The sequence below is a fragment of the Emys orbicularis genome, chromosome 14 (assembly GCF_028017835.1).
Source record: "Emys orbicularis isolate rEmyOrb1 chromosome 14, rEmyOrb1.hap1, whole genome shotgun sequence".
Classification (NCBI taxonomy): domain Eukaryota; kingdom Metazoa; phylum Chordata; order Testudines; family Emydidae; genus Emys; species Emys orbicularis.
In genome coordinates, this window is record NC_088696.1 from 21,379,759 (window position 1) to 21,401,557 (window position 21,799).

Genomic DNA, 21,799 nt, shown 5'->3' on the forward strand with positions numbered 1-21,799 from the left:
AAAACTCTTCTTGCTGACATGATTGTGACCAGGAAGCAGGTCTCTGCCTTCCTCCTCACCACACCCACACACAAAGGGGAGTTAGATACCATCAGGTTGAATGGATGGGTCATGACGGCTTGTAGAATTGTTAGCAGAGTCCAGATAGGGAAGAAAGGTTTACCCATTGGTTTGGATACACGTTGCCATAAGGAACCTTGACCCCACCAGGCGACCTACAAGACACTACATGAGCCTGTGTTTGACATTGCATCTTCTGTTTCAACTTTAAACAATGATGGGAAGTCTTAGACTCAGGGAAGAAATCCAGAAAAACTGTAAGGTCTGGTTTCCTACATTCGATCCTTCTATTTTAACAGGAGAATTTTGTCCTTGTGAATGCTAAGAGCATAAAAGGCTTGTGGTGAGACTAGGAGTATCCTGTCTTGTTTAAGATTTGCCAGTCAATAGCCAGGCTGTCAGGCTCAGGTATTCTGAAATGTGATATAGGGATTAGTCCTGGGATAGGAGTTCCTTCCTGGAAAGATGGAGTGATTTTTGGCAACGTCTCTACTTAGGTCCATGTACAATGGCCTTCTTGCCAATTTGGTTTGAAAAAAAAAAAAAAAAAACAACCCTGATCAATGTTTCTTCCTTTATCATCTCTTGAATTACTCCCAGTAGCTGAAGTAGGGGAAATGGAAGTGAAGAGTAGCAGAAGAAGGGGAGTCAGGGAGAATTTGGGGTTTATCTTGATAATTTCTTGAGTGGTGAGGATAGTCCAATTTGCTGAGTCCCAAGAGCTGAACAGGTTGAACCAGTTTTTGTGGAGGTGACTCCAGCAGAGTGTCCTCTGGTATGGGAGTAGGAGGGAGGGTGGATGCAGGAGCACAAACAAACAGCTCAGACTGAGACCCCCTTCCCTGGCAGGGTTAAGGGATGGGAGCATTCATGGAAGCATCCCTTTCTGTGGCTCCTGACAGAGTGAGATTTATAGATTCTAAGGCCACAGGGGATCATTGTGATCATGTAGTCTGACCTCCTATATAACACAGGACCATACAACTTCCCCCAAATAATTCCTAGAGCATCTCTTTTCCTTGCAAAAGGAACATCACCCCATTTAATCTGAAAACATTCAGCAGCTGGTCTAATTCAGGGAGCAAATACCCAGAAATTTCAGTCCCCCAAAGGAAAGGAGAGAATGGAGGTGGTAGTGGGGAATGTCCTCACTGCTGCTCCAAAAATCAGCTTTAAAAGCCAGGACTGCAGTGGATAAGACAGGAGTCCTTGTGCTACCAGAGTCACAGAATCTGACATACATAGGGGTTTAAACGTCTGCTGAGTGTTCTACCTTAACAGCGTTCCAGACCTTGTGTACAAGAGAAAGCATGTGGACAAGACTGAACTGCTTCTGTAATTTGCCAGAACTACAGCCCAGCCCAAATGCCTTGACCTAAAGGAGAGGTCAGGAATCAGAAAGATAAAACTGATAAAGGACAAACAATAACAAAAAATATCAGAGAAGAATAAAGTAAGTCTGAATTAAACTTTAAGATTTAAAGTCTCCCAAGATCCAGGTGCCAATCAGCATTTGATTATAATCACTCCCCAAACTGAAATTTGACAGACCACATAAAAAGTGCTGAGGTTACTAATACTGTTAAGAACTGTTAGACATTCTTTTAATTTGTAAGCTGAAAGCTCTGATACTGTTACAACTAGCTCTATTCCAGATAGTAGGAATTGACGAAACAGGGGTTTAAATGTCTGCTGAGGGTTCTACGTTAATAGTATTCCAGATCTCAGGTAGAAGGTGATAGATAGATAAACAGATATATATAACTTCAGCTAACAATTTAAAAAAGGGGATCCGAAATGAATGCTAACCTGGAAGCAACATTTTTAAAGAGATAAAGTAGCAAACCAATGATTTTCCAAATGTAATTAAAGAAAGTCTTAGTTCAAATTTAATGTCATAATATGCAAATATACAAACTTGTTCTTCTTGATTCTTTAGAGCAAACATTTATTGAGTGAACAGCCTATTTTAATTAGACATGCAAAACCACTTCCTCTACATTTCATTTCAGTTTGTTTCATAGTTGGACAAATAAGTGATGTGAAAGTATTTTTTTAAAATACTTTACATTAATTTGAGGTTTGCAGACAGCTGATTTATCCTCCAAGTGAAAACCACTCCAAAAGTGACTAATAGTAGAGTTTAAACATGCAAAATCAAGTGGCAGCAACTGGACCTCTAGGCTGATACTACCAAGGATTTATTCTGCCAACAATACATACACTTAATGGACATAAAAATTAGAAAACTGTATATATGCACACTTAACAAAAAGTGACCCCTACATGCTTAACTCTGCTCCACCCATGAACTGAAACACATGGTGGAAAATTGCTCAATGTTCTGAGATCTCTACAAGATAAAGTGACATGGAATGATACTGGGCCTACATTCTTTGATTCAGCCTTAAATTCATGAAAGCAAGGTACATCAGAACTTTTCCCACAATGCATTCATTTTATTACTGTACAAAAAAAAAAACCTTCCATGAAGTTAGCATGGCAGCCTTACTAAGTTTGTATTAACCACTTTTGTCACACTCATTCATACAGGTGGATACATATCTTTGTATTCTGGAGATTAACATGATTTCAGTCTAGCACGAGACACCAATAAGGTCCAGACCACCCAGCAGAGCAGAAACTGAATGGCTTCTGCTATTGCACTCCCGCTTCAGTGAACTTTCTACCATAAAGTGTCAGCAGGCTAGGTTCCACTAGTGGGAATTAATTTGGCTCTGAAATATTTTCTAGTAAGTAATTAGGTATTTATTAGTTAGATGGCTTTAAAGAAACAGTAGCTAACAAGATAAAAGGATACTGCAAACAAATAATCTATTGCATAGTTAGAAGTGGCTAACCACCAGTCAGCTCACACTTGGGAGCAATTACTCATACTAGTCATTAGCTTAAATTTATTCTTTAACAAAATGCAGTTAAGTTATGATCCATCATATGTTCTGGGCTGTAGTTAAATTGCAAGTTTGGAATTATTTTCCTCCCCCCATGATTTTGTGGGTTTTTTTGGAAGGGATTTGTGCACTGTGTATGTGGGAAATGACAAATCCTTATTCTAGCAGCAAGAACAGATGCTCCTATAATGCAGCTTATTACTATAGCCCATTATTAGGCATTTACAATCCAATCATATCCAGTGTTATAATGCTTCCTTTAAGTTTACTGTATAACATGATGAATAAAGAGACGTTTAGGACTGACTATTTCATAAACAAAAAATGAAACTGTTCCAATTCAGAATCTCTCATATAAACAGATGCTATGCCATAAATTTCTTTATTTTGGGTAGTTTTATAGGGATGACATCTGTTTGACATGATGGCATCTGTACTGCCATAATTTGATTGCAAATTGTTTTTGAAATAATTTAAGATTTCCAAAATATAATTTAATGAAAGTTTAAAAGGAAAAACGTTTTTACTTAAATTATATTACCAACTTTAATTTGGGGTAAAAATCCATCTAAAATGAATGACTATAACATTTTACATAAGGTAAAGATGAGTAAAAATTATTAAAACATTTAGAATAAATTTAAGTCAGGCCCAGCTTCCTGAATAGGAGTTTCCCCTAGCAGAGGAATTACAAGATCAAGTCCTTAATTTGCAAGAATTGCAAAAAAAATTTTTTTTTTTTTTTAAAAGAGCAAGATTTTCACAGATGACTAGTAGTTTTGGTTCTCTCAATTTTTGGATCTTCAACAGAAACACCTTAAATGGGGGCAGATTTTCTAAAAGAGCTGCTCAGCACCTTCTGAAAATCAGGCCCCTTTCACGTGTTTCAAGTTGGGCACCCAAAAACCGAGGCACCCAAAATCTTTAGTCACTTCTAAAAATCTTGGATTAAACAATTGCAAGCATTGACAATGGTGATAATCACAGCTGTGCAAACATCTATAACAAAAGCAAAACCAGCAACACTTATGTTCCATCACTTCTACAAAAATGCTCATGTTATTTCTTTTGAAAAATGCTGGGTGTGCTTGAAGAGTGTTTTTTCTTCTACTAAGGAGCTCTTCCTGCATACCCATGCCGCATCAAAAAACCAACCAACCAAAACAAAACCCCTACAAAATTCATCTAGCATTTTCTTGAACTTGGGCCTGAAGAAAGTAACAAAACACTAAAGCTCAATCTCCTGGAATTATTATATATATCTAAATCCCGGCTGGCTTTCAGGAGGACAAAAAAGTAGCTAACGGGTAATTTTATTTAGTACTGGTGAGGTAAATAACTGATTTTTCTGACTTGTATATTTAATGTCAGAACCATTTAATAAGAGCCAGCATGGTCTAGTAGCATAATTATGGGACTGGGTGCCAGGAACTATAGTTCTAACTCTATTCTGACCACATGGCTCTGGGCAAATTACTAACAGCCCATACTTGCTCACATTAAGCAGTACCTTCCTTACTCCATGAGTGTCCCACTGATTTCAATGGGATTACTTTTGTCCTTACAAAACATGAGTAAGGGTGACAGAACTGGGCCCTTAGCCACTTTGTTGTTATACATATTACAACACACCTAGAGGCCCGAACTGAGATCTGGGTCCCATTGTGCTAAGTGCTATACATACACACATTGCAGGAGATCATTCCTGCTCCAAAGAACTTACAAACTAGATAAAAAAGACCAACAAAGAGTGGTAGAGGAAACAGAATGCTTTATTTATTTATTCCCCCTCATGTAAGCTGGGAAATATTTTTACCTACTGTACTTAAGTGATATTATGATTAATGCTTGCAAATAAAAATACAATAAAATAATTTTGAAGTATGACATTCAAGAGCGTGTCCATGTGAGTATGCTTATTTGATGTTCCACAACTCTAAGTTATTTGAAAGTCAATTAAAAAAGAAATCTTTTCTACATCCACTATGTATTTTTCTAAAAATATTTCTTAAAACCCAAAGGACATTAGTTCATAAAGGACTGTCCACGGCAATTGATATTTTAAAAAAGAAGTGATCTGAGTTATCCCAGTGCACATACATAGAAATATCTCCACTGGTTAAAGACACTGCTTGTCAAATGCTGATAGGGTATGTCAAAACCATGCCTTCTGAAAACCCCACACACATTTAGGCTGAGAGTAAGCATAACAATTTTCTGCCTAAATGGAAGTTTTGAGAAACATAAGCTCATAATACAACACACCAGTAGCAACACTATAAATTTTACTCTTTACTGGTATCTTATGTAAAAATATATACAGTACCTTCTCTTTCATCTGCCTCACTGGAAACTATTAGTTTGTTAGATGTTGCTGTTGAGAGCAGATCTGGAAGACTATGTTGCTCTCTCTCATGATTTCGCAGCTGACTCTGTTAAAAACAAAAAAAAACCAAATCACCTTTCCCTACAATATTTAAGTATAGACTCTGTAAATACACAGTGGTCACTTCATGTTGCACTAACTTGCAAAGCTATTGTTTACATTTATACATTAGCTCATATGTATTTGCAGAATGCCTCAGTTAATTGACTAACTGTACTACATATAAAATGCAAAATATGGTACTAAGATGACAATTCAATGAATGAAATGCTTTTGACTGTTTTAAAGAGTAGACATTCGATATTTGACAAAGATATTAAATAGCAACAAGTTTTTTTTAAAAAGCAAAATCGATCATTAGAAAAAAGTGACCTGTTGAAGTAACTTCCTAGTCTTCTAAATGTAAAATAATTTTAAGATTAAACTTTTCTTCACATTCAGATATAATATAGTAATATACTGAAACTCTCAAAGAATAATAAAATTCTAATAGGAAGAATTTCTTCTTGATGAAGTGAGGGGGATGGGGATAGGAGGGAAATAGGAGAAAAGAGGACTGGGTAGCTCAGGTTACTGGTAATAGGATAGAGAAGCAATCAGTTCTAATTCACAGGTTCAAATATGGACCAGGTCAGTAGTGCCTATGTTTTCTGGTGATTATCCAGTTGCTTAGATGAAAGATGTCATTCCAGTTTCTACTGGCCATGACAAAAATTCTCAACTATGGAGGTGACATACTTTAATCTAACTGTCGTCCTCCCAAATTAGAATTGAACAGGACAAGCGGGCAAGTTTGCACTGCAATTGCCTGTGCTGGTCCCAATTGTGAGAATGACTGAAAGACTACAGTTACCAGTGCTACTGATATCTTTTCATAAGCACTAAATTCACATATAAATGCATCATCCTGCAACACTAATGTGCTAAACAGAGAGGCTAAAACTGTGACCATGTCACAGGATTCAGCTCTGGAGTGTAATTTTTCAGATTTGGTCCTCTGCATAACATCTGTTCCATGAGGCAGCGATGAGAAACTATAGAATGAGAAAAAGAAATTTTCGTGTCTCAGCTGATTTTTCTGGGCTAAAGTTTCTAGAACAGCGGTTCTCAAACTGTGGGTCGGGACCCAAAAGTGGGTCGCGACCCTATTTTAATGGGGTCGCCAGGGCTGGCTTAGACTTGCTGGGGCCTGGGGCCAAAGCCTGAGCCCCACCACCCAGGGCCGAAGCCCAACAGCTTCAGTCCTGGGCGGCAGGGCTCAGGTTACAGCCCCCCTGAGTGAGGGTGAAGCCCTTGGGTTTGGCTCTCCCCCATCTTCCCCCTCCCCCGCCTGGGGCAGCAGGGCTCAGGTGAGTTCAGTCTCCACTCCTGGGGTCATGTAGTAATTGTTGTTGTCAGAACGGGGTTGTGGTGCAATTAAGTTTGAGAAACCCTGTTTTAGAAGAACACTCTCTGGTTTTGCACCCACTCCCAATGAGGGGTCATGTTTGAGTCCCCTTTGAAGGTCTGATCTATTAGGTTATCTAGACCAGGGGTGGCCAACCTGTGGCTCTGGAGCCACATGCGGCTCTTCAGAAGTTAATATGCGGCTCCTTGTATAGGCACCGACTCCGGGGCTGGAGCTACAGGCACCAACTTTCCAATGTGCTGGGGGGTGCTCACTGCTCAACCCCTGGCTCTAACACGGGCCCTGCCCCCATTCTACCCCTTCCCCCCCCCCTCCCCTCAGCCTGCAGTGCCCTTGCTCCTCGCCCCTTCCCCCCAGAGCCTCCTGCATGCTGCGAAACAGCTGATCAGGAGGTGCGGGGAGGGAGGGGGAGGTGCAGATCGGCAGGGCTGCTGGTGGGTGGGAGGCGCTGAGAGCGGGGTGGGGGCTGCCGGCGTATTACTGTGGCTCTTTGGCAATGTACATTGGTAAATTCTGGCTCCTTCTCAGGCTCAGGTTGGCCACCCCGATCTAGACTATCCCCTCCTAATGCTTCCATTCCCTCCTGTTATTGCTACAGGTTAACAGGCTAGAAGTAGTGCATTAATTGGTCACTATGATGACTCTCAGTGAAAATGTAATATTTTTCACAAAGAAACAGAGGACACATAAAAGTAAATAACTTGAGGTTGCAAGACATGTTGCAAGAACACAGTAGTACAAGAGTAATTCTAATAGTCTCCATTTGTAATGACATTTGAGCCAAGGTGCCATACTTTGATAATTCCTGTGGCTAACTTAGTTTAGTTAAAAGAAAATAATAAAACAGTTAATTAGTAGCAAACTAATTCTAGAAAGATGCAAAGGAAATAACTTCACCTTATAGTGAAAGGATTCTTCACATTGCTTGCATTGATACATTCTGGTTTTGCAGTGGTTGATCATGTGGCTTTCTAAATCTTTACTATTGTCAGCTATGTGCTCACAGATAGGACACTGATATGGTTGCCTTTGACGATGGACTCTCAAGTGTTGTTTTATGTAGCCCTTATTGCCACTGCTATAATGGCATAGGCGACAGCGGTATGGTCGATCTACATTGGGTATGTACTCTACCAGGTTACTTCCTGGCATGTTCATGTCATTCACAGGTTGGCATTGTGCATTGTCCTGTAATTCTTTCAAAATGTCATCATCAGAAGCATTCTGATCTGTCCTCTCTCTCAATTTTTCAATTACTGTGAGCAGTGACATACTAATGCCCATTTTAATTGGTGCTTCTGATAGCTCTGGTTTGTCCTTCTGTAGCTCCATTATTGCACAGTCACTTTGGTTTAAACTAGTTAACCCCTCTGGAGGGTTTTTAAGTGACAATACCATTTTAGAATGGGCTGCACAAGTGCCATCCGTCTGTCTTTGTCCTGTATCTGCATCTAAAGAGTTTACCGCAGTGAAGGCCCTAAAGCTGGATCTTGTTAGTTCTGCAGCTCTGATAGGCATTGTAACAAGAGCTTCTGCAGCTAACGAGTGCAGTCTCAGAGACTCCGAATTTGTTCTTCTTCGCACAGGAGGGGCATTTTCATCAGCTGCTATGCCTTTATTAGAGATTAAATCATTATCTTTCTTCTCAGTATTGCTCCATCCGATTATTACTTCTTCAATTTCATCTGAGTGATAAACTTCACCAGATCCTTCACACACAACCTGGGATTCCTCTGAGATTAATTTTTTCTCAGCTTCAATGTCAGTGTTCATTAGAAAAGGTTTCTGTAAAACAGTTTCTTCAGCACTTGGCAAGCGCTCTACTATTACATTAACATGACCTTTCTTATTTGGGCTACAGTTAATGATTTTCTGTGCTGATGAAAGTAGGCTATCAGTTATCAAATTATCTTGCTCTGTATCCGATATGGTTTCCTCTAACAGTTCTCCAGTAGGGGAAAGGGCTGTTGATTGACTTAGAACCTCCTCCTCTTTTACATTTTCTACCACTGGTGGAGATTTACATGACAGTTGCTCAGAACTACAAATCTGGAGTTGAAGAGAATGGTCACTATGGATGTCTAGTTCATTATTTTCTAGAGAGAGAACAATTGTATCCACACTATGAGGCGTATGAGTTACAGTTGCATCTGACAAGCTAGCAGGCTCATTTTCTTCTTCAAATATAGGATAGGAACAATCAACCTCACCTGCATGTTTCCATGCATGGGTTTTCAACATTCTTTGCTGACCACAAGTGTAGCTACAAATTAAGCACCGATACATGCCATACTGCTCATAAGTATACCATTTTCTCCTACCCATTTCAGCTATAGGAGTAGACTGAGTTATGCCTTTACAGTCCAGATGTACTGCCTGATCAGTGCCTGCTTTGACACTTCCTTCCACTGGCCCTTGCAAAGATGAAGTTGAGAGATTTACACATTGTTGCACTTTTGACTGGTTTTTGCCATCATTCTCATGGTGAATTCTGACATGAACTTCAAGTTCTTCTTGATTTTTAGAAGCAAAGTGGCATTCTGAGCACATTAATATCACTTCATTCTGTTGACCATGTTGTTTTATATGTTCTTGTAGTATAGAAAGAGATGGCGATAGAAATTTACATAGACTACATTGGTAGCATATAACCTTTCTTTTACTTTGTGGAAGACAATTGGTTACATAATCTGCTTGTAGCTCATCAGTCTTTTTAATGCCAATAACAGGCAGCTCCATTGTTTTAGCTGGGATCTCAGAAATTTCTTGTGTTTCAAAAGATGGCGTAGAAGCATTAGGATGGGAACGTTTTTTCCCTATTAAAAGGCATCTCTGTGACTTCTCACTTTCTACTATCTTGCTTAATTTTTCGATAACATGGATTAGAGGATCAGTTTTACATTTTCTGTGATCTTCACTGCTTTCCAGTGTTGAGCCAATGACTGTTTCAGAAATCAGTACAGCTTCCTGTTCCCCAATATTTGGCACCAATACTGCAATACTGCTTCCCTCTTCCATAATATCTGAAAAAGTTTTATGAAATGAAACATTAGCTTACTTAACAAGCACAAAGATAGAAATATGTAGTCACTACTGATAAATATTTAACTTCCTAATTCTACTAAAAATGGTAGCCTAAATTCATTAATATTCTAATAATAAAGTCTTCCAGTTTTAGACTATAGAAAATCAGAAATCTGGAAGGCCTTATACACACAGCATTTTGGATACCATGTTACATTTTGACAAAGTATTTGTAGCACCTTTTCATGTTAGCCTACATCTGAATGCCTCAAACTACTGTCTGGAGTGGCAGAGTGAGCTAATGATTTTCACGGGTAAGTTGGCTTGTATTGTTGTGGATATTGTCTATTTCCCCACCATGATCACCACCATCTGAACACTAGAAACCCTACCTAAAGATACTGATTTTAAATGAATTCAGCACATTTAAATTAAAAAAGCAAGTTTCAATCTGGCATGAAGACCTACTCTTTAAATACTAAGTGCATCAAGTACCATTTCTACTGATCAGACGAAGTCTTCTGAAATGAATGTAGGTTTGTAACAAAACACTTCAGAATATAGAACCATTTCATGCTGAAATTTTAGTTACTAAGCATTACCTGCATTAATCATTTAGCTATGGCTTTATTCATTAAGATAGTACAAATGTAAAAAAAGCATATTTCTCAGCACAAGACTAATTTTCTAAGATAGCAAGGCAATATTCGCTGAACTGTAAAGCTCTACTGGTAGTGAGCATTTCTGAACAATCACTTTCTGTGTTTTAAGAATTGTATAGTTCTGGAAACTGAAGGCAATAACTGTTTCCCATTTTACTTCCTTTAAAAAACATTAACCATAAACCACAGACCATAATGTGGTGTGGTCAGAGGTTAAAAAAGTGGCCATATTTAAGCACAAACATGGTTTGAGATTATTGACTGGGGGAAAAAAACCAAAAATGGGAATTTAATGCAGCATCATGTTTATAATATTACACCTAATATGGAGCTGATTCTTTTATTCTCATTATTTTCTCCTGTAATAAAAGTTCTTTAGGCCAAATTAAACCTTCAGTTACACCTGTGAAATTCCAGTATCTTCCAATTAATTACACTCAATACACATCTCTGATGTAAAAGGAGGAAAAGATTGGCTCTAATAGGAATAAAAAACAGTATAAGCTGAATTTTCTCACTAAAGACAGTAGGCATGATTCTAAGTAAACACAAGGAGCAGGTAATATGGTGCCATTTTTGCATAGCTACTTCTTAGAGCAGGACCACACTACAAGTCAGTTGAAGTGTCTTTTAATAAAAGTATCCAATTGTTTGGGGCTTAGAACTTGTCAAACAAGTTACTCATGTAGAAATAGTATTTTTAGTCAATTGCAGAAATTGGATTGAGCTTTTTAGTTTAAGAACAGAACGAATAGCACACAGCACCACAACATTGGGCTCGTATTTAGAACTGGAGAAGATGCTTTTTGTTCATGAGAGACAATAAAAACTGCATCCTGTGCTGAATTAATATGAGGCTGTAGAAACTTATTTGCAGAGGATACAGTTGTTAGAATTAAAAAGAAGCATTTTCAAATTATGTGTACTGAATTTTAAATATTCTATTTACAGATCTCAAATATGAACCAGAGAACTTTTTTTTAATCATATAGCAGAACAATACAAAGGTGAAGATTTTATAATAAAGAATCAGCTTCTATCCCCATGTAGCGTGTAGAAACATTGCTTCAATATAACTGAAAGAGACAAGTAGCTCAATAGTCTGTTCATGCCAGTTCTTCTGATGTAATTCCAGGCACACAAAAGTTCTGCTGTAGGTACTCCTCAGGAAATTGAGAAAAATACCACTCTGGCTCTTCACATATCCAGGGGTGGATAGTTGACATTAAGGGGGGAAGACAATGGGTGATATGCAGATAAGAATCATTAAAGTCTAGTGCAGTAGCACTATGATGGTAAATTGAGAATATTAATTCAAGTAAGATTGGTTTGAAATTGAACCTTTTGCTGCAGTTCACTGTGATACATTAAGAGGGAAATTAAGCCAACCTTAGCATTGGCAACAGTAATGGTTAGTAAAATAAAATTACAAAAAAAAAATATTTTTGTCCAACACATGGGAAAACTAGCTTCCCTTCACAAGCGCTTCTCCGCTGTGTTGGGGGCAAAAACACATTTTGCAAATTTTTTTTAATACCATTATTGTAGCCAATGCTACAGTTCGCTTGCACATTCCCTTACCTTACATTATAAGAATCTTTCTGAGAAAAAGTCATAGTTAGAGAGTATGGTCTTTTTTGAAAAGCTAGACTATAGTTTTGTTCCAATATTTTTCCTCAGATTCTGTAGTGGACATATGTATATTTCTTACCTTGCTATATGTTTCTGAGCACATATTGATTTTTATTTGAACTGTCAAAAAGGGAAATACATACAGTACTCTGCACTGCGGTCAATGGTAGTTACACATTACTGCCAATTTATGGTTATTAAGGTTTGTAGTAGTATTTCTCTATTTTAAAAGGCTTTACAAATATTAATTTGAGGATTATTTAGCTCAGATGAAAAGTTTCCTCCATGCTAAATCTTGGATTCTACTATCACAACTCAATTTCCTCTTGCCCTCCTGTCAGTACAGAAGATAAGTCCATTTGATTAAATAAATTAAAATAAGTGTGAATTTCACTGCTTGGAGTTTTTTTCAAATGATTTCAGTGGGACTACTTCCAGGATTAAAGTTAAGCATGGAGTAAATGTTTGCAGGACCAGAACCTTTGTAGGGTTTGGGGGTTGGTTTTTTTTGTTTTGTGTATTTTTTTTTGTAAGAAAGTTTTATTTGCATACAGTTATACAGATGAGCAGTTAAAGAAAAAAAATTAGAGAGAGCAGATTGTCCCAAACCAGAAACTGTTATTGTATTCAGGTACTTGCAATACAAATTTATCTCCCTGACAACAGCTACAAACCTTTTCCTTGAAGTATTTCAAATGTATAGGTCAGTGGCTCTCAAACTTTTGTACTGGTGACCCCTTTCACATAGCAAGTGTCTGAGTGCGACCCCCCCTTATAAATTAAAAACACCTTTTTATATATTTAACACCATTATAAATGCTGGAGGCAAAGCAGGGTTTGGGGTGGAGGTTGACAGCTCGCAGCCCCCCATGTAATAACCTCGCGACCCCCTGAAGGGTCCCGACCCCCAGTTTGAGAATCCCTGGTATAGGTCATAACACCAGTCCCTACAGAAATGCTGAGCAGAGACACTTTCCCTTCAGTTTATATTGGCATCTGATTAGTTTATTTAAAATGCAGTTATGGTTTTTCTATTGTAAAAATGCTGAAGTTGAGAGACTCACAAGAGGATGTGGAGAAGAGTTTCTAATTTTCTAAGGCACCGCCCTTTCAAAAATAAGACTATTTTTGTCTTTAAGACATTTTATTTAAATAGTAGCATTTTCTAAACCTTTAAGTTCTATAAAGATTTAAGTTCTTATTTACTAGAAGCGTATATGCCGAGTTCAAGCCATGTCAGATATTACAGGAGGATCACAATATCAAATATAATTAAGGTAAGGAAATTTGCAGTGTTACTTCCTTTCATCCATTCATACATAAAGTAATTGAACCTGGCAATGAAGTAAATATTCAGGGTATCACATAAAATGTGAATTATTAAGACAAACCAGAATGATCTTTTCTGTATTATTATCAACATTAGATTTGAAAAATGTTTAAGTAATGAAACCACTCTTAAGTGGATAAAGCTTAATTAAATTAATTCAAAATAACTCATTTTTAAAAGATACAAAAGTTATCTTAAAAACCCAGACTCATTAGATGCCTTAGTAATTACAAAATAATTTAAGGGCTTGAGCCTTCAATCAGATCTATGTAGGTAAATTCTTTGCAGAACTCCACTGAAGTGGCAGGACTGTGACAGGAAATGTAGACTGAAAGTACAGTTATGATGTCTTAGAAAACTTTTATATAGGACAAAAGAACATCATGTGGACAGGTTATGTAACTCAAATTCAGTATCTTCTTGGTAATAGAAATCAATGTGATAATGTATCTGTAGACAGTTACTGTTAAACTGAAAAAATGCAGAATAAGTATGCTTTGCATTTTGTACTTTCATTTTTGATTGTTCAGTTGGCATAGAATGAATTTAGTTTTGTTGAATAACTACAACAAGCACAAATACATCCTTTTCACATAAAGCTTGGAAATCACAGAAATGGCTGCCATTACAAGTGTCTTCACTTCAAGTTGCAATAGTAGTGATAATATGAGAATAAAAGTTGATACAATGGCTTGTCTTCCATTCTTTAAAATGTAGATTGGATTTTTTTAGTAATACTTATAATCTGAGTAAAGCAATTTCAACAGTGTTTTTAGCATAATATAATGCTTAGATGTTTGTCTCACATTGACCTTAACAGGTGCCACAACTATTAGTGCAGAATAAGCAAATACTATCTATGCATAGTGCAAGATCTATTTCAGAACTCAAAAACACTCTGAGGGATGATGTCAACTTGAAAAACAGTCAATTTCTAAGGGTGAGTTAAAAGTAGTTTTAAGTACTATGCCTTCCCTTAAGTACTCCAGCTAATTTTTGTGGGTTTGCAGTTTGTTTGTTTTATTTCCTATTAGGAAAATATTTTTCTACTTTTATGTGATTGAAGCACAGAAAAAGAAAGGGAAAGTTCCATACAGGAGAAATGATTATTTTACACAACATCACGCTGTCAAACTGAAAGATGGTATTTTTCAATTATAGTTATTATAGTGATCTATTATAGTGATCCCTTGGCCCGCGCCGCTTCCCGCAGCCCCCGTTGGCCTGGAGTGGTCAACCGTGGCCATTGGGAGCCGCAATCGGCCGAACCTGCGGACGCGGCAGGTAAACAAACCAGCCCGGCCCACCAGGGTGCTTACCCTAGCGAGCCGCGTGCCAAAGGTTGCCGATCCCTGTTCTACATCTTTGGACAGCTAAAGTTACTATTGCTTACTATATTTACAAGTTTCAGTGGTAGCCATCTTAGTCTGTATCAGCAAAAAAACCAAACAAGCAAACAAACAAAAAAACACGAGGAGTCCTTGTGGTACCTTAGAGACTAACAAATGTATTTGGGCATAAGCTTTTGTGGGCTAGAACCCACTTCATCAGCTGTATGAAGTAAAAGGAGCAAATACATGAAAGGATGTGGGGTGTTTTACCGAGTGTTAAGTCAGTCTAACGAGATAAATCATTTAACAGATAAAGGCCTGAATAAAGACTGGGAGTGGTTGGGTCATTACAAAACCTAAACTTAATTTCCCCAATACTAATTTCTCCCTACTGTTACTCATGCCTTCTTGTCAACTGTCTGTAATGGGTCACTCTCTTACCACTTCAAAAGTTATTTCTCCTCCCTTGGTATCCTGCTGTTAATTGATTTATCTCGTTAGACTGACTTAACACTTGGTAAAGCACCCCACATCCTTTCATGTATTTATACCTGCTCCTGTATCTTTCACTTCATACATCTGATGAAGTGGGTTCTAGCCCACGAAAGCTTATGCCCAAATACATTTGTTAGTCTCTAAGGTGCTGCAAGGACTCCTCTTTTTTTAATATTTACAAGCTGAGCCTAGAAAGAAAATGTTTTATTCTAGATTCTGTTTTGCAGTGGAGTGATATTGAAGAGACCATTCCCCCCCCCTAAAAACAGCAAAAAAAGTTCAAACTTTAATTACTGCATCGTAACACTTAGACAAAAGAGAAGGCCCCAATCTTGTAATCAGATCTATTAGTGTGGACCCATACTCTGCATGTAGCCCAGTTAAAGGCAAGTTAAATACTACCTATTTGCAGGATTTGGACCTATGGGAAATTTCTCCAGACTGAAGTACCGAAATGTACGTGAGTGAAGTGCATATTTCAAAAGGCATGACTAAGTTAAGGGCATTTGAAATGAAAGTTAGGTCTAGGAAAGGCCAACTATTTCTTTACACAATAATGTAAAGCAAAAGCCATCACAACAGCCTTTACAAATCCCATGAGTAGGAAACTCTATATGTTTCACTCTATATGCATCCGAAGAAGTGGGTTGTAGCCCACGAAAGCTTATGCTCTAATAAATTTGTTAGTCTCTAAGGTGCCACAAGTACTCCTGTTCTTTTTGCGGATACAGGCTTACATGGCTGCTACTCTGAAATTTATCATCAGAATTTCACTTTTACCAACTATTGATTTTATTATTTAATTTTCAGAAACCAAAGCTATTGACGTAGCAAAATCCTTGAGACGGATATCAACCTAACAGTTGTGAAAAGTTAGATCTCACAGAGTTACCATACATCCAGGTTTTCCTGGACATTACCTCTTTTTTCAGATTCCATCCTCTGTCTGCATGGATTTTTCAAATAACAGGAAATGTCCTGGATTTTTGCAGAGTAGAGGCTGTAGCTTAAAAAGAGCCCTGATTGGTCCACTTCCCAATTGGTCCCACCCCTACACTGGCAGCTGATTGGGTAGGATCTGGCAGCTGTTGCTGTAGAGGAATGGACCACTCAGCCCCCAGCCCTGGGGAGGGGGTCCCCCTGGGAGACTGATGGCTGTTGCTGCTTCCTAAGCTTGTACCAGCTGCCCATTCATCCTGACAGGGAGCAACACTATCCCCCACCTCCAATGAGTACCCCTGCCACAGGTACCCTCTCCAGCTCTCCCCACCCCTTTTTGTCCTCTTTTGGGGAATCTGAAATATGGTAACCCTACATGACAGGCTTCTCAAATCACTCCCTCTCCAAAGGGGAGGGGGGCTGGAGTCAAGCACCCGTTTGGTTTTCTTACTCCTGCATTTCAAAATCACTCACTGGAACTAAAATTAATCAGATTTGGTACACTAAGATTATTGCCTCAACTGCACTTTGGTTTCAGCATCTGGTTGCTCTCTCCTCCCCCGAAGGGGCTGCTGGAACAACCCGAGGCTTGTTTTCCCCCCAAACCCCTATCATGATGGAAGGAGATGGTAACGTGGGGGTGGGGGGAGGCTATATCTACTCCGCCAGGGACTCTTGCAAACCTTCTCATTTAGCTCATCAACCGTCCTCTCCTACAGTTAAACCTCGTGCAACCGCCTGTCCAGTTTAGTCACCACCACCCCAGTCATTCATGCTGCAAACCCATCTCTGGGATAGGGAGAGAAGAGGCACAAGAAGCCGCCCAGGGCAGCAAACACCGTACAGGCTGCGTGAGGTGTGTGAACCCTAGGTTATGCTAAGGGGAAGGGGCAAGGAGGGTGCTGGACGTTACGTAGGAAGCAAGGGCGTGAATTCAGACCCCAATACGGGGCGCGGGCAGCAAGACCCCCCAGGGGCAGCAGGCGGAGGCTGAGGGGGGCGGTGATGACCCCAGTTACACCGCGGGGGCGCTTGGGGAAGAGCGCCCCCGGCCGAGCACCGCCGGCCCCCGGCCCGACCCGGCCCCCGGCCGAGCACCGCCGGCCCTGGCCCCAGCCCCCGGAGACGGAGGGGCCTGCGACGTGCCGCAGGAGGTGATAGCGGGGGAGCCCAAAGTCTGAGCGGGGGTGTTCCAGGATATGCACATGGGCTCCGCTTCCTGGCGCTCTGCTGCCGCCGCCTCTTTCCCTCCCGCGCCGCTTTGCTCACACGGTACCTGCCGGGTCCTCCGCGGGACAGGCCGCTCCCCGCCACGTCGCCTCGCTTCTCTCGGACCGGCGTCGCTTAAGGCTTTTTTTTCCCCCCCTCCCTGGGAACACTGCTTCAAAATGGCGATGATGGAGACGGGATCACGTGACCGTTGAGCCAGATCAGGTGATCGAAGAGTGAAAGTTCCCTGTTTCTTCTCCCTCCTTCCTGTTACCATAGAGACGAGGCCTGGCCCCAGGGTGAACGAAAACCCAAAAGCCCTGCTTACATAGGGTTACCATACGTCCGGATTTTCCCGGACATGTCTGGCTTTTTGGGCCTCAAATCCCCGTCCGGGAGGAAATCCCAAAAAGCCGGACATGTCCGGGAAAATAGGGAGGGCCTGGCGGTGCTGGGCCGGGGGTGCTCGGCCGGGGGTTTGGGAAGGATTGGGACACCCTACTACCCTACCTTATGTTCGCTATCCGGGAGGTACCACAGGCCTCAACTGGGTTTTCCCCCTTCGAGTTATTATACGGGCGTCACCCCCGTGGCATACTAGATATCGCCAAAGAGATCTGGGAAGAGGAACCTAATGAGGGGAGAAATATAATAGAGCATGTAATGCAGATACGAGACCGGATAGCCCGGGTTACCCCTATTGTACGGGAACATTTGGAGAAGGCACAGGAGGCCCAGCGAACCCATTACAATCGCCAGGCAAAAGTGCGACAGTTCCAACCAGGGGATCGGGTTATGGTGTTGGTACCCACAGCAGAAAGCAAGCTTCTGGCCCAATGGCAGGGGCCCTATGAGGTGGTTGAACCCGTGGGGGAAGTAACCTACAAGGTGCGGCAGCCAGGACGCAGAAAACAAGAACAGATTTATCACGTTAACCTTCTGAAACCCTGGCATGCACAAGAGGCATGCACAATGGTCCAAAAAGACCTAACCCAGGAAAACAAGCCTTCCAAACAGGTGAGAGTGTCTCTCGATTTAACACCAGACCAGATGAATGAGGTGTCTGAGATGATCTTCCGGAACCAAGATGTGTTCTCGACAAAACCGTGTCGAACAACCGAGACATATCACCACATCGTCACGAACCCTGGGGCCAGAGTAACAATGAGGCCCTATCGGGTGCCAGCGGCAAAAAGGGAGGAAATAAAAGCAGAAGTAAAAAAAATGCTGGCGTTGGGGATCATCGAAGAATCCCACAGTCAGTGGTCCAGCCCAATCGTGCTGGTGCCCAAACCTGATGGCACTACAAGAGTTTGCAACGACTTCCGGCGACTAAACGAAGGACCGTCTGGGTAATGCCCAGTACTTGACTACCCTAGACTTGACAAAGGGGTACTGGCAGATTCCCCTTGCAGAAGACGCAAAGGAAAAGACTGCGTTCTCTACACCAGAGGGTCTTTTTCAATATACTGTCTTCCCTTTTGGACTACATGGGGCCCCAGCTACCTTCCAGCACCTCCTGGACAAGCTATTACACCCGCATAACAGTTATGCTGCTGCCTACTTAGACGATGTGGTCATTCATACCCCAGACTGGGAAACCCACCTGGAGAAGGTGGAGGCAGTCCTCGATACCTTCAGGCAAGCTGGCCTTACAGCAAACCCTGCCAAGTGCGCTGTAGGGTTTACAGAGGCCAAATATCTTGGCTACATTGTGGGAAAAGGTCTGGTAAAACCCCAAGTGAACAAGTTAGAGGCCATCCAAAATTGGCCCTGACCAAGTCGCAAGAAACAAGTCCAGGCGTTCCTAGGTGTGGTGGGGTATTACCGACGATTTATCCCCCACTTTGCCACAAGGGCAAGCCCCCTGACAGACCTAGTGAAAGCCCATGGACCTGATCTGGTGAGATGGTCTGACGCAGCAGAGGAAGCATTCACAGACCTACGGACTGCCCTCTGCAATAACCCCGTACTGATAGCCCCTGATTTCACCAAGGAGTTTATCCTGCAGATGGATGCATCGGAAGTAGGGTTGGGGGCCATTCTATCACAGATGGTCGGGGAGGAGGAACACCCAATTCTATACCTCAGTCGGAAACTCCTTCCAAGGGAACAAAAATATGCAGTGGTGGAGAGAGAATGCCTCGCTGTAAAATGGGCCATTGAAACATTGCGCTACTACCTGCTCGGGCGCAGATTTGTCCTCGTGACCGACCATGCCCCTCTTCAATGGATGCAGCAGAACAAGGAGAAGAACACAAGGGTGACCAGATGGTTCTTATCCCTCCAACCTTTCCAGTTCCGTGTGCAACACAGAGCAGGGAGCCGTCATGGCAACGCCGATGGCTTGTCACGTGTGCACTGTCTGGTGTCCCAAGCTGCCCAACCCCTTGGCGTTGAGCAGGGGGGAGGGATATGTGACAGACCCAGACCAGTGGGGTACAGGAGTCTGGTAGAGGGCAAATATACTGGTCACTGGATGAATAGTTTTCTGTTCCCTGAGTGGACCAGAGCAGGGGCTGCACTAGAGTAATCAGGAACCTGCTAGAACCAGTTCAAGCAGGCAGGCTAATTAGGACACCTGGAGCCAATTAAGAAGAAGCTGCTAGAATCAATTAAGGCAGGCTAATCAGGGCACCTGGGTTTTAAGAGGAGCTCACTTCAGTCTGTGGTGCGAGTGTGAGGAGCTGGGAGCAAGAGGCGCAAGGAGCTGAGAGAGAGGGTGTGCTGCTGGAGGACTGAGGAGCACAAGCGTTATCAGACACCAGGAGGAAGGTCCTGTGATGAGAATAAGGAAGGTGTTTGGAGGAGGCCATGGGGAAGTAGCCCAGGGAGTTGTAGCTGTCATGCAGCTGTTACAGGAGGCACTATAGACAGCTGCAGTCCACAGGGACCTGGGCTGGAACCCGGAGTAGAGGGCGGGCCCGGGTTCCCCCCAAACCTCCCATTTGACCTGGACTGTGGGTTCCCCCAGAGGGGAAGGTCTCTGGCTGTTCCCCAACCCACATGGTGAATCTCTGAGGCAAGAAAATCCGCCAATAAGCGCAGGACCCACCAAGATAGAAGAGGAACTTTGTCACAGTGTACTCTCTGTGCCATTATTTAAAACACTGATGAAGATATTGAAAAAAACAGACCCAGAACTGATCCCAGTGGGACCCCCTTGATATGCCCTTCCAACGTGATTGTGAACCACTGATGACTACTCTTTGGGAATGGTTTTCCAGCCAGTTATGCACCCACCTTATAGTAGCTACATCTAGGTTGTATTTCCCTAGTTTGTTTATGAGAAGGCCTTATTATCAAAAGCCTTACTAAAGTCAAGATATAGCACATCTACTGCTTCTGACCTTCCACAAGGCTTGTTACCCTGTCAAAGAAAGCTATTAGGTTGGTTTGACATGAATTGTTCTTGACAAATCCATGCTGACTGTTACTTATCACCTTCTTATCTTCTAGGTGTTTGCAAATTGATTGCTTAATTATTTGCTCCATTTCCGGGTACTGAAATTAAGCTGATTGGTCTTTAATTCCCAGGTTGTTCTTATTCCCCTTTTTATAGATTGGCACTATATTTGCCCTTTTCTAGTTCTTTGGAATCTCTCCTGTCTTCCATGACTTTTCAAAGATAATTGCTACTGGCTCAGATATCTCCTCAGTCAGCTCCTTGAGTATTCTAGGATGTATTTCCTTAGGCCCTGGTTACTTGAAGACATCTAACATGTCTAAGTAATTTTTAACCTGTTCTTTCCCTATTTTAGCCTCTGATCCTACCTCATTTTCACTGGCATTCATTAAGTTAGATGTCCAATTGCTCCTAAACTTTTTGGTGAAAACTGAAACAAAAGTCATTTAGCACTTCTACCATTTCCACATTTTCTGTTATTCTCCCCCCTCCCTCCCCCCATTGAGTAACTGGCCTACCTTGTTCTTGGTCTTCCTCTTGCTTCTAATGTATTTGTAGAATGTTTTCTTGTTACCGTTTATGTCTCTAACTAGTTTAATCTCATGTTGTGCCTTGGCCATTCTAATTTTGTCCCTACATACTTGTGTTATTTGTTTATATTCATGCATTGTAATTTGACCTAGTTTCCACTTTTTGTAGGGCTTTTTGAGTTTCAGATCATTGGAGATCTCCTGGTTAAGCCAGGGTGGTCTCTTGCCATACTTCCTATCTTTCCTACGCAATGGGATAGTTTGCTCTTGTGCCCTTAATAATGTCCCTTTGAAAAACTGGCAACTCTTTTGAACTTTTCTTCCCCTTAAACTTGCTTCCCATGGGATCTTACCTGCCAGCTCCCTGAGTTTGCTAAAGTCTGCCTTCTTGAAATCCGTTAACTTTATTGTGCTGTTTTCCCTCCTACCATTACTTATGGGCATATGCTGCCACTTTGAATTCACTCACGGGCCA

At 41.3% G+C, this 21,799-nt stretch overlaps 1 protein-coding gene across 1 annotated transcript in view; it reads right to left on the reverse strand.

Annotated features, from left to right (window-relative positions):
- ZNF507 (zinc finger protein 507) overlaps positions 1-17,523 on the reverse strand; it is a 40,307-nt gene extending 22,784 nt beyond the window's left edge. The window contains exons 1-3 of the mRNA XM_065416820.1: positions 17,456-17,523; positions 7,664-9,789; positions 5,299-5,404 (exon numbers count right to left, since the gene is read on the reverse strand). Of these exons, the coding sequence (XP_065272892.1) occupies positions 5,299-5,404; positions 7,664-9,784 (2,227 nt within the window). The 5' untranslated portion in view covers positions 9,785-9,789; positions 17,456-17,523. The remainder of the gene's footprint in view (positions 1-5,298; positions 5,405-7,663; positions 9,790-17,455) is intronic.
- Between the last annotated feature and the right edge of the window lie 4,276 nt (positions 17,524-21,799).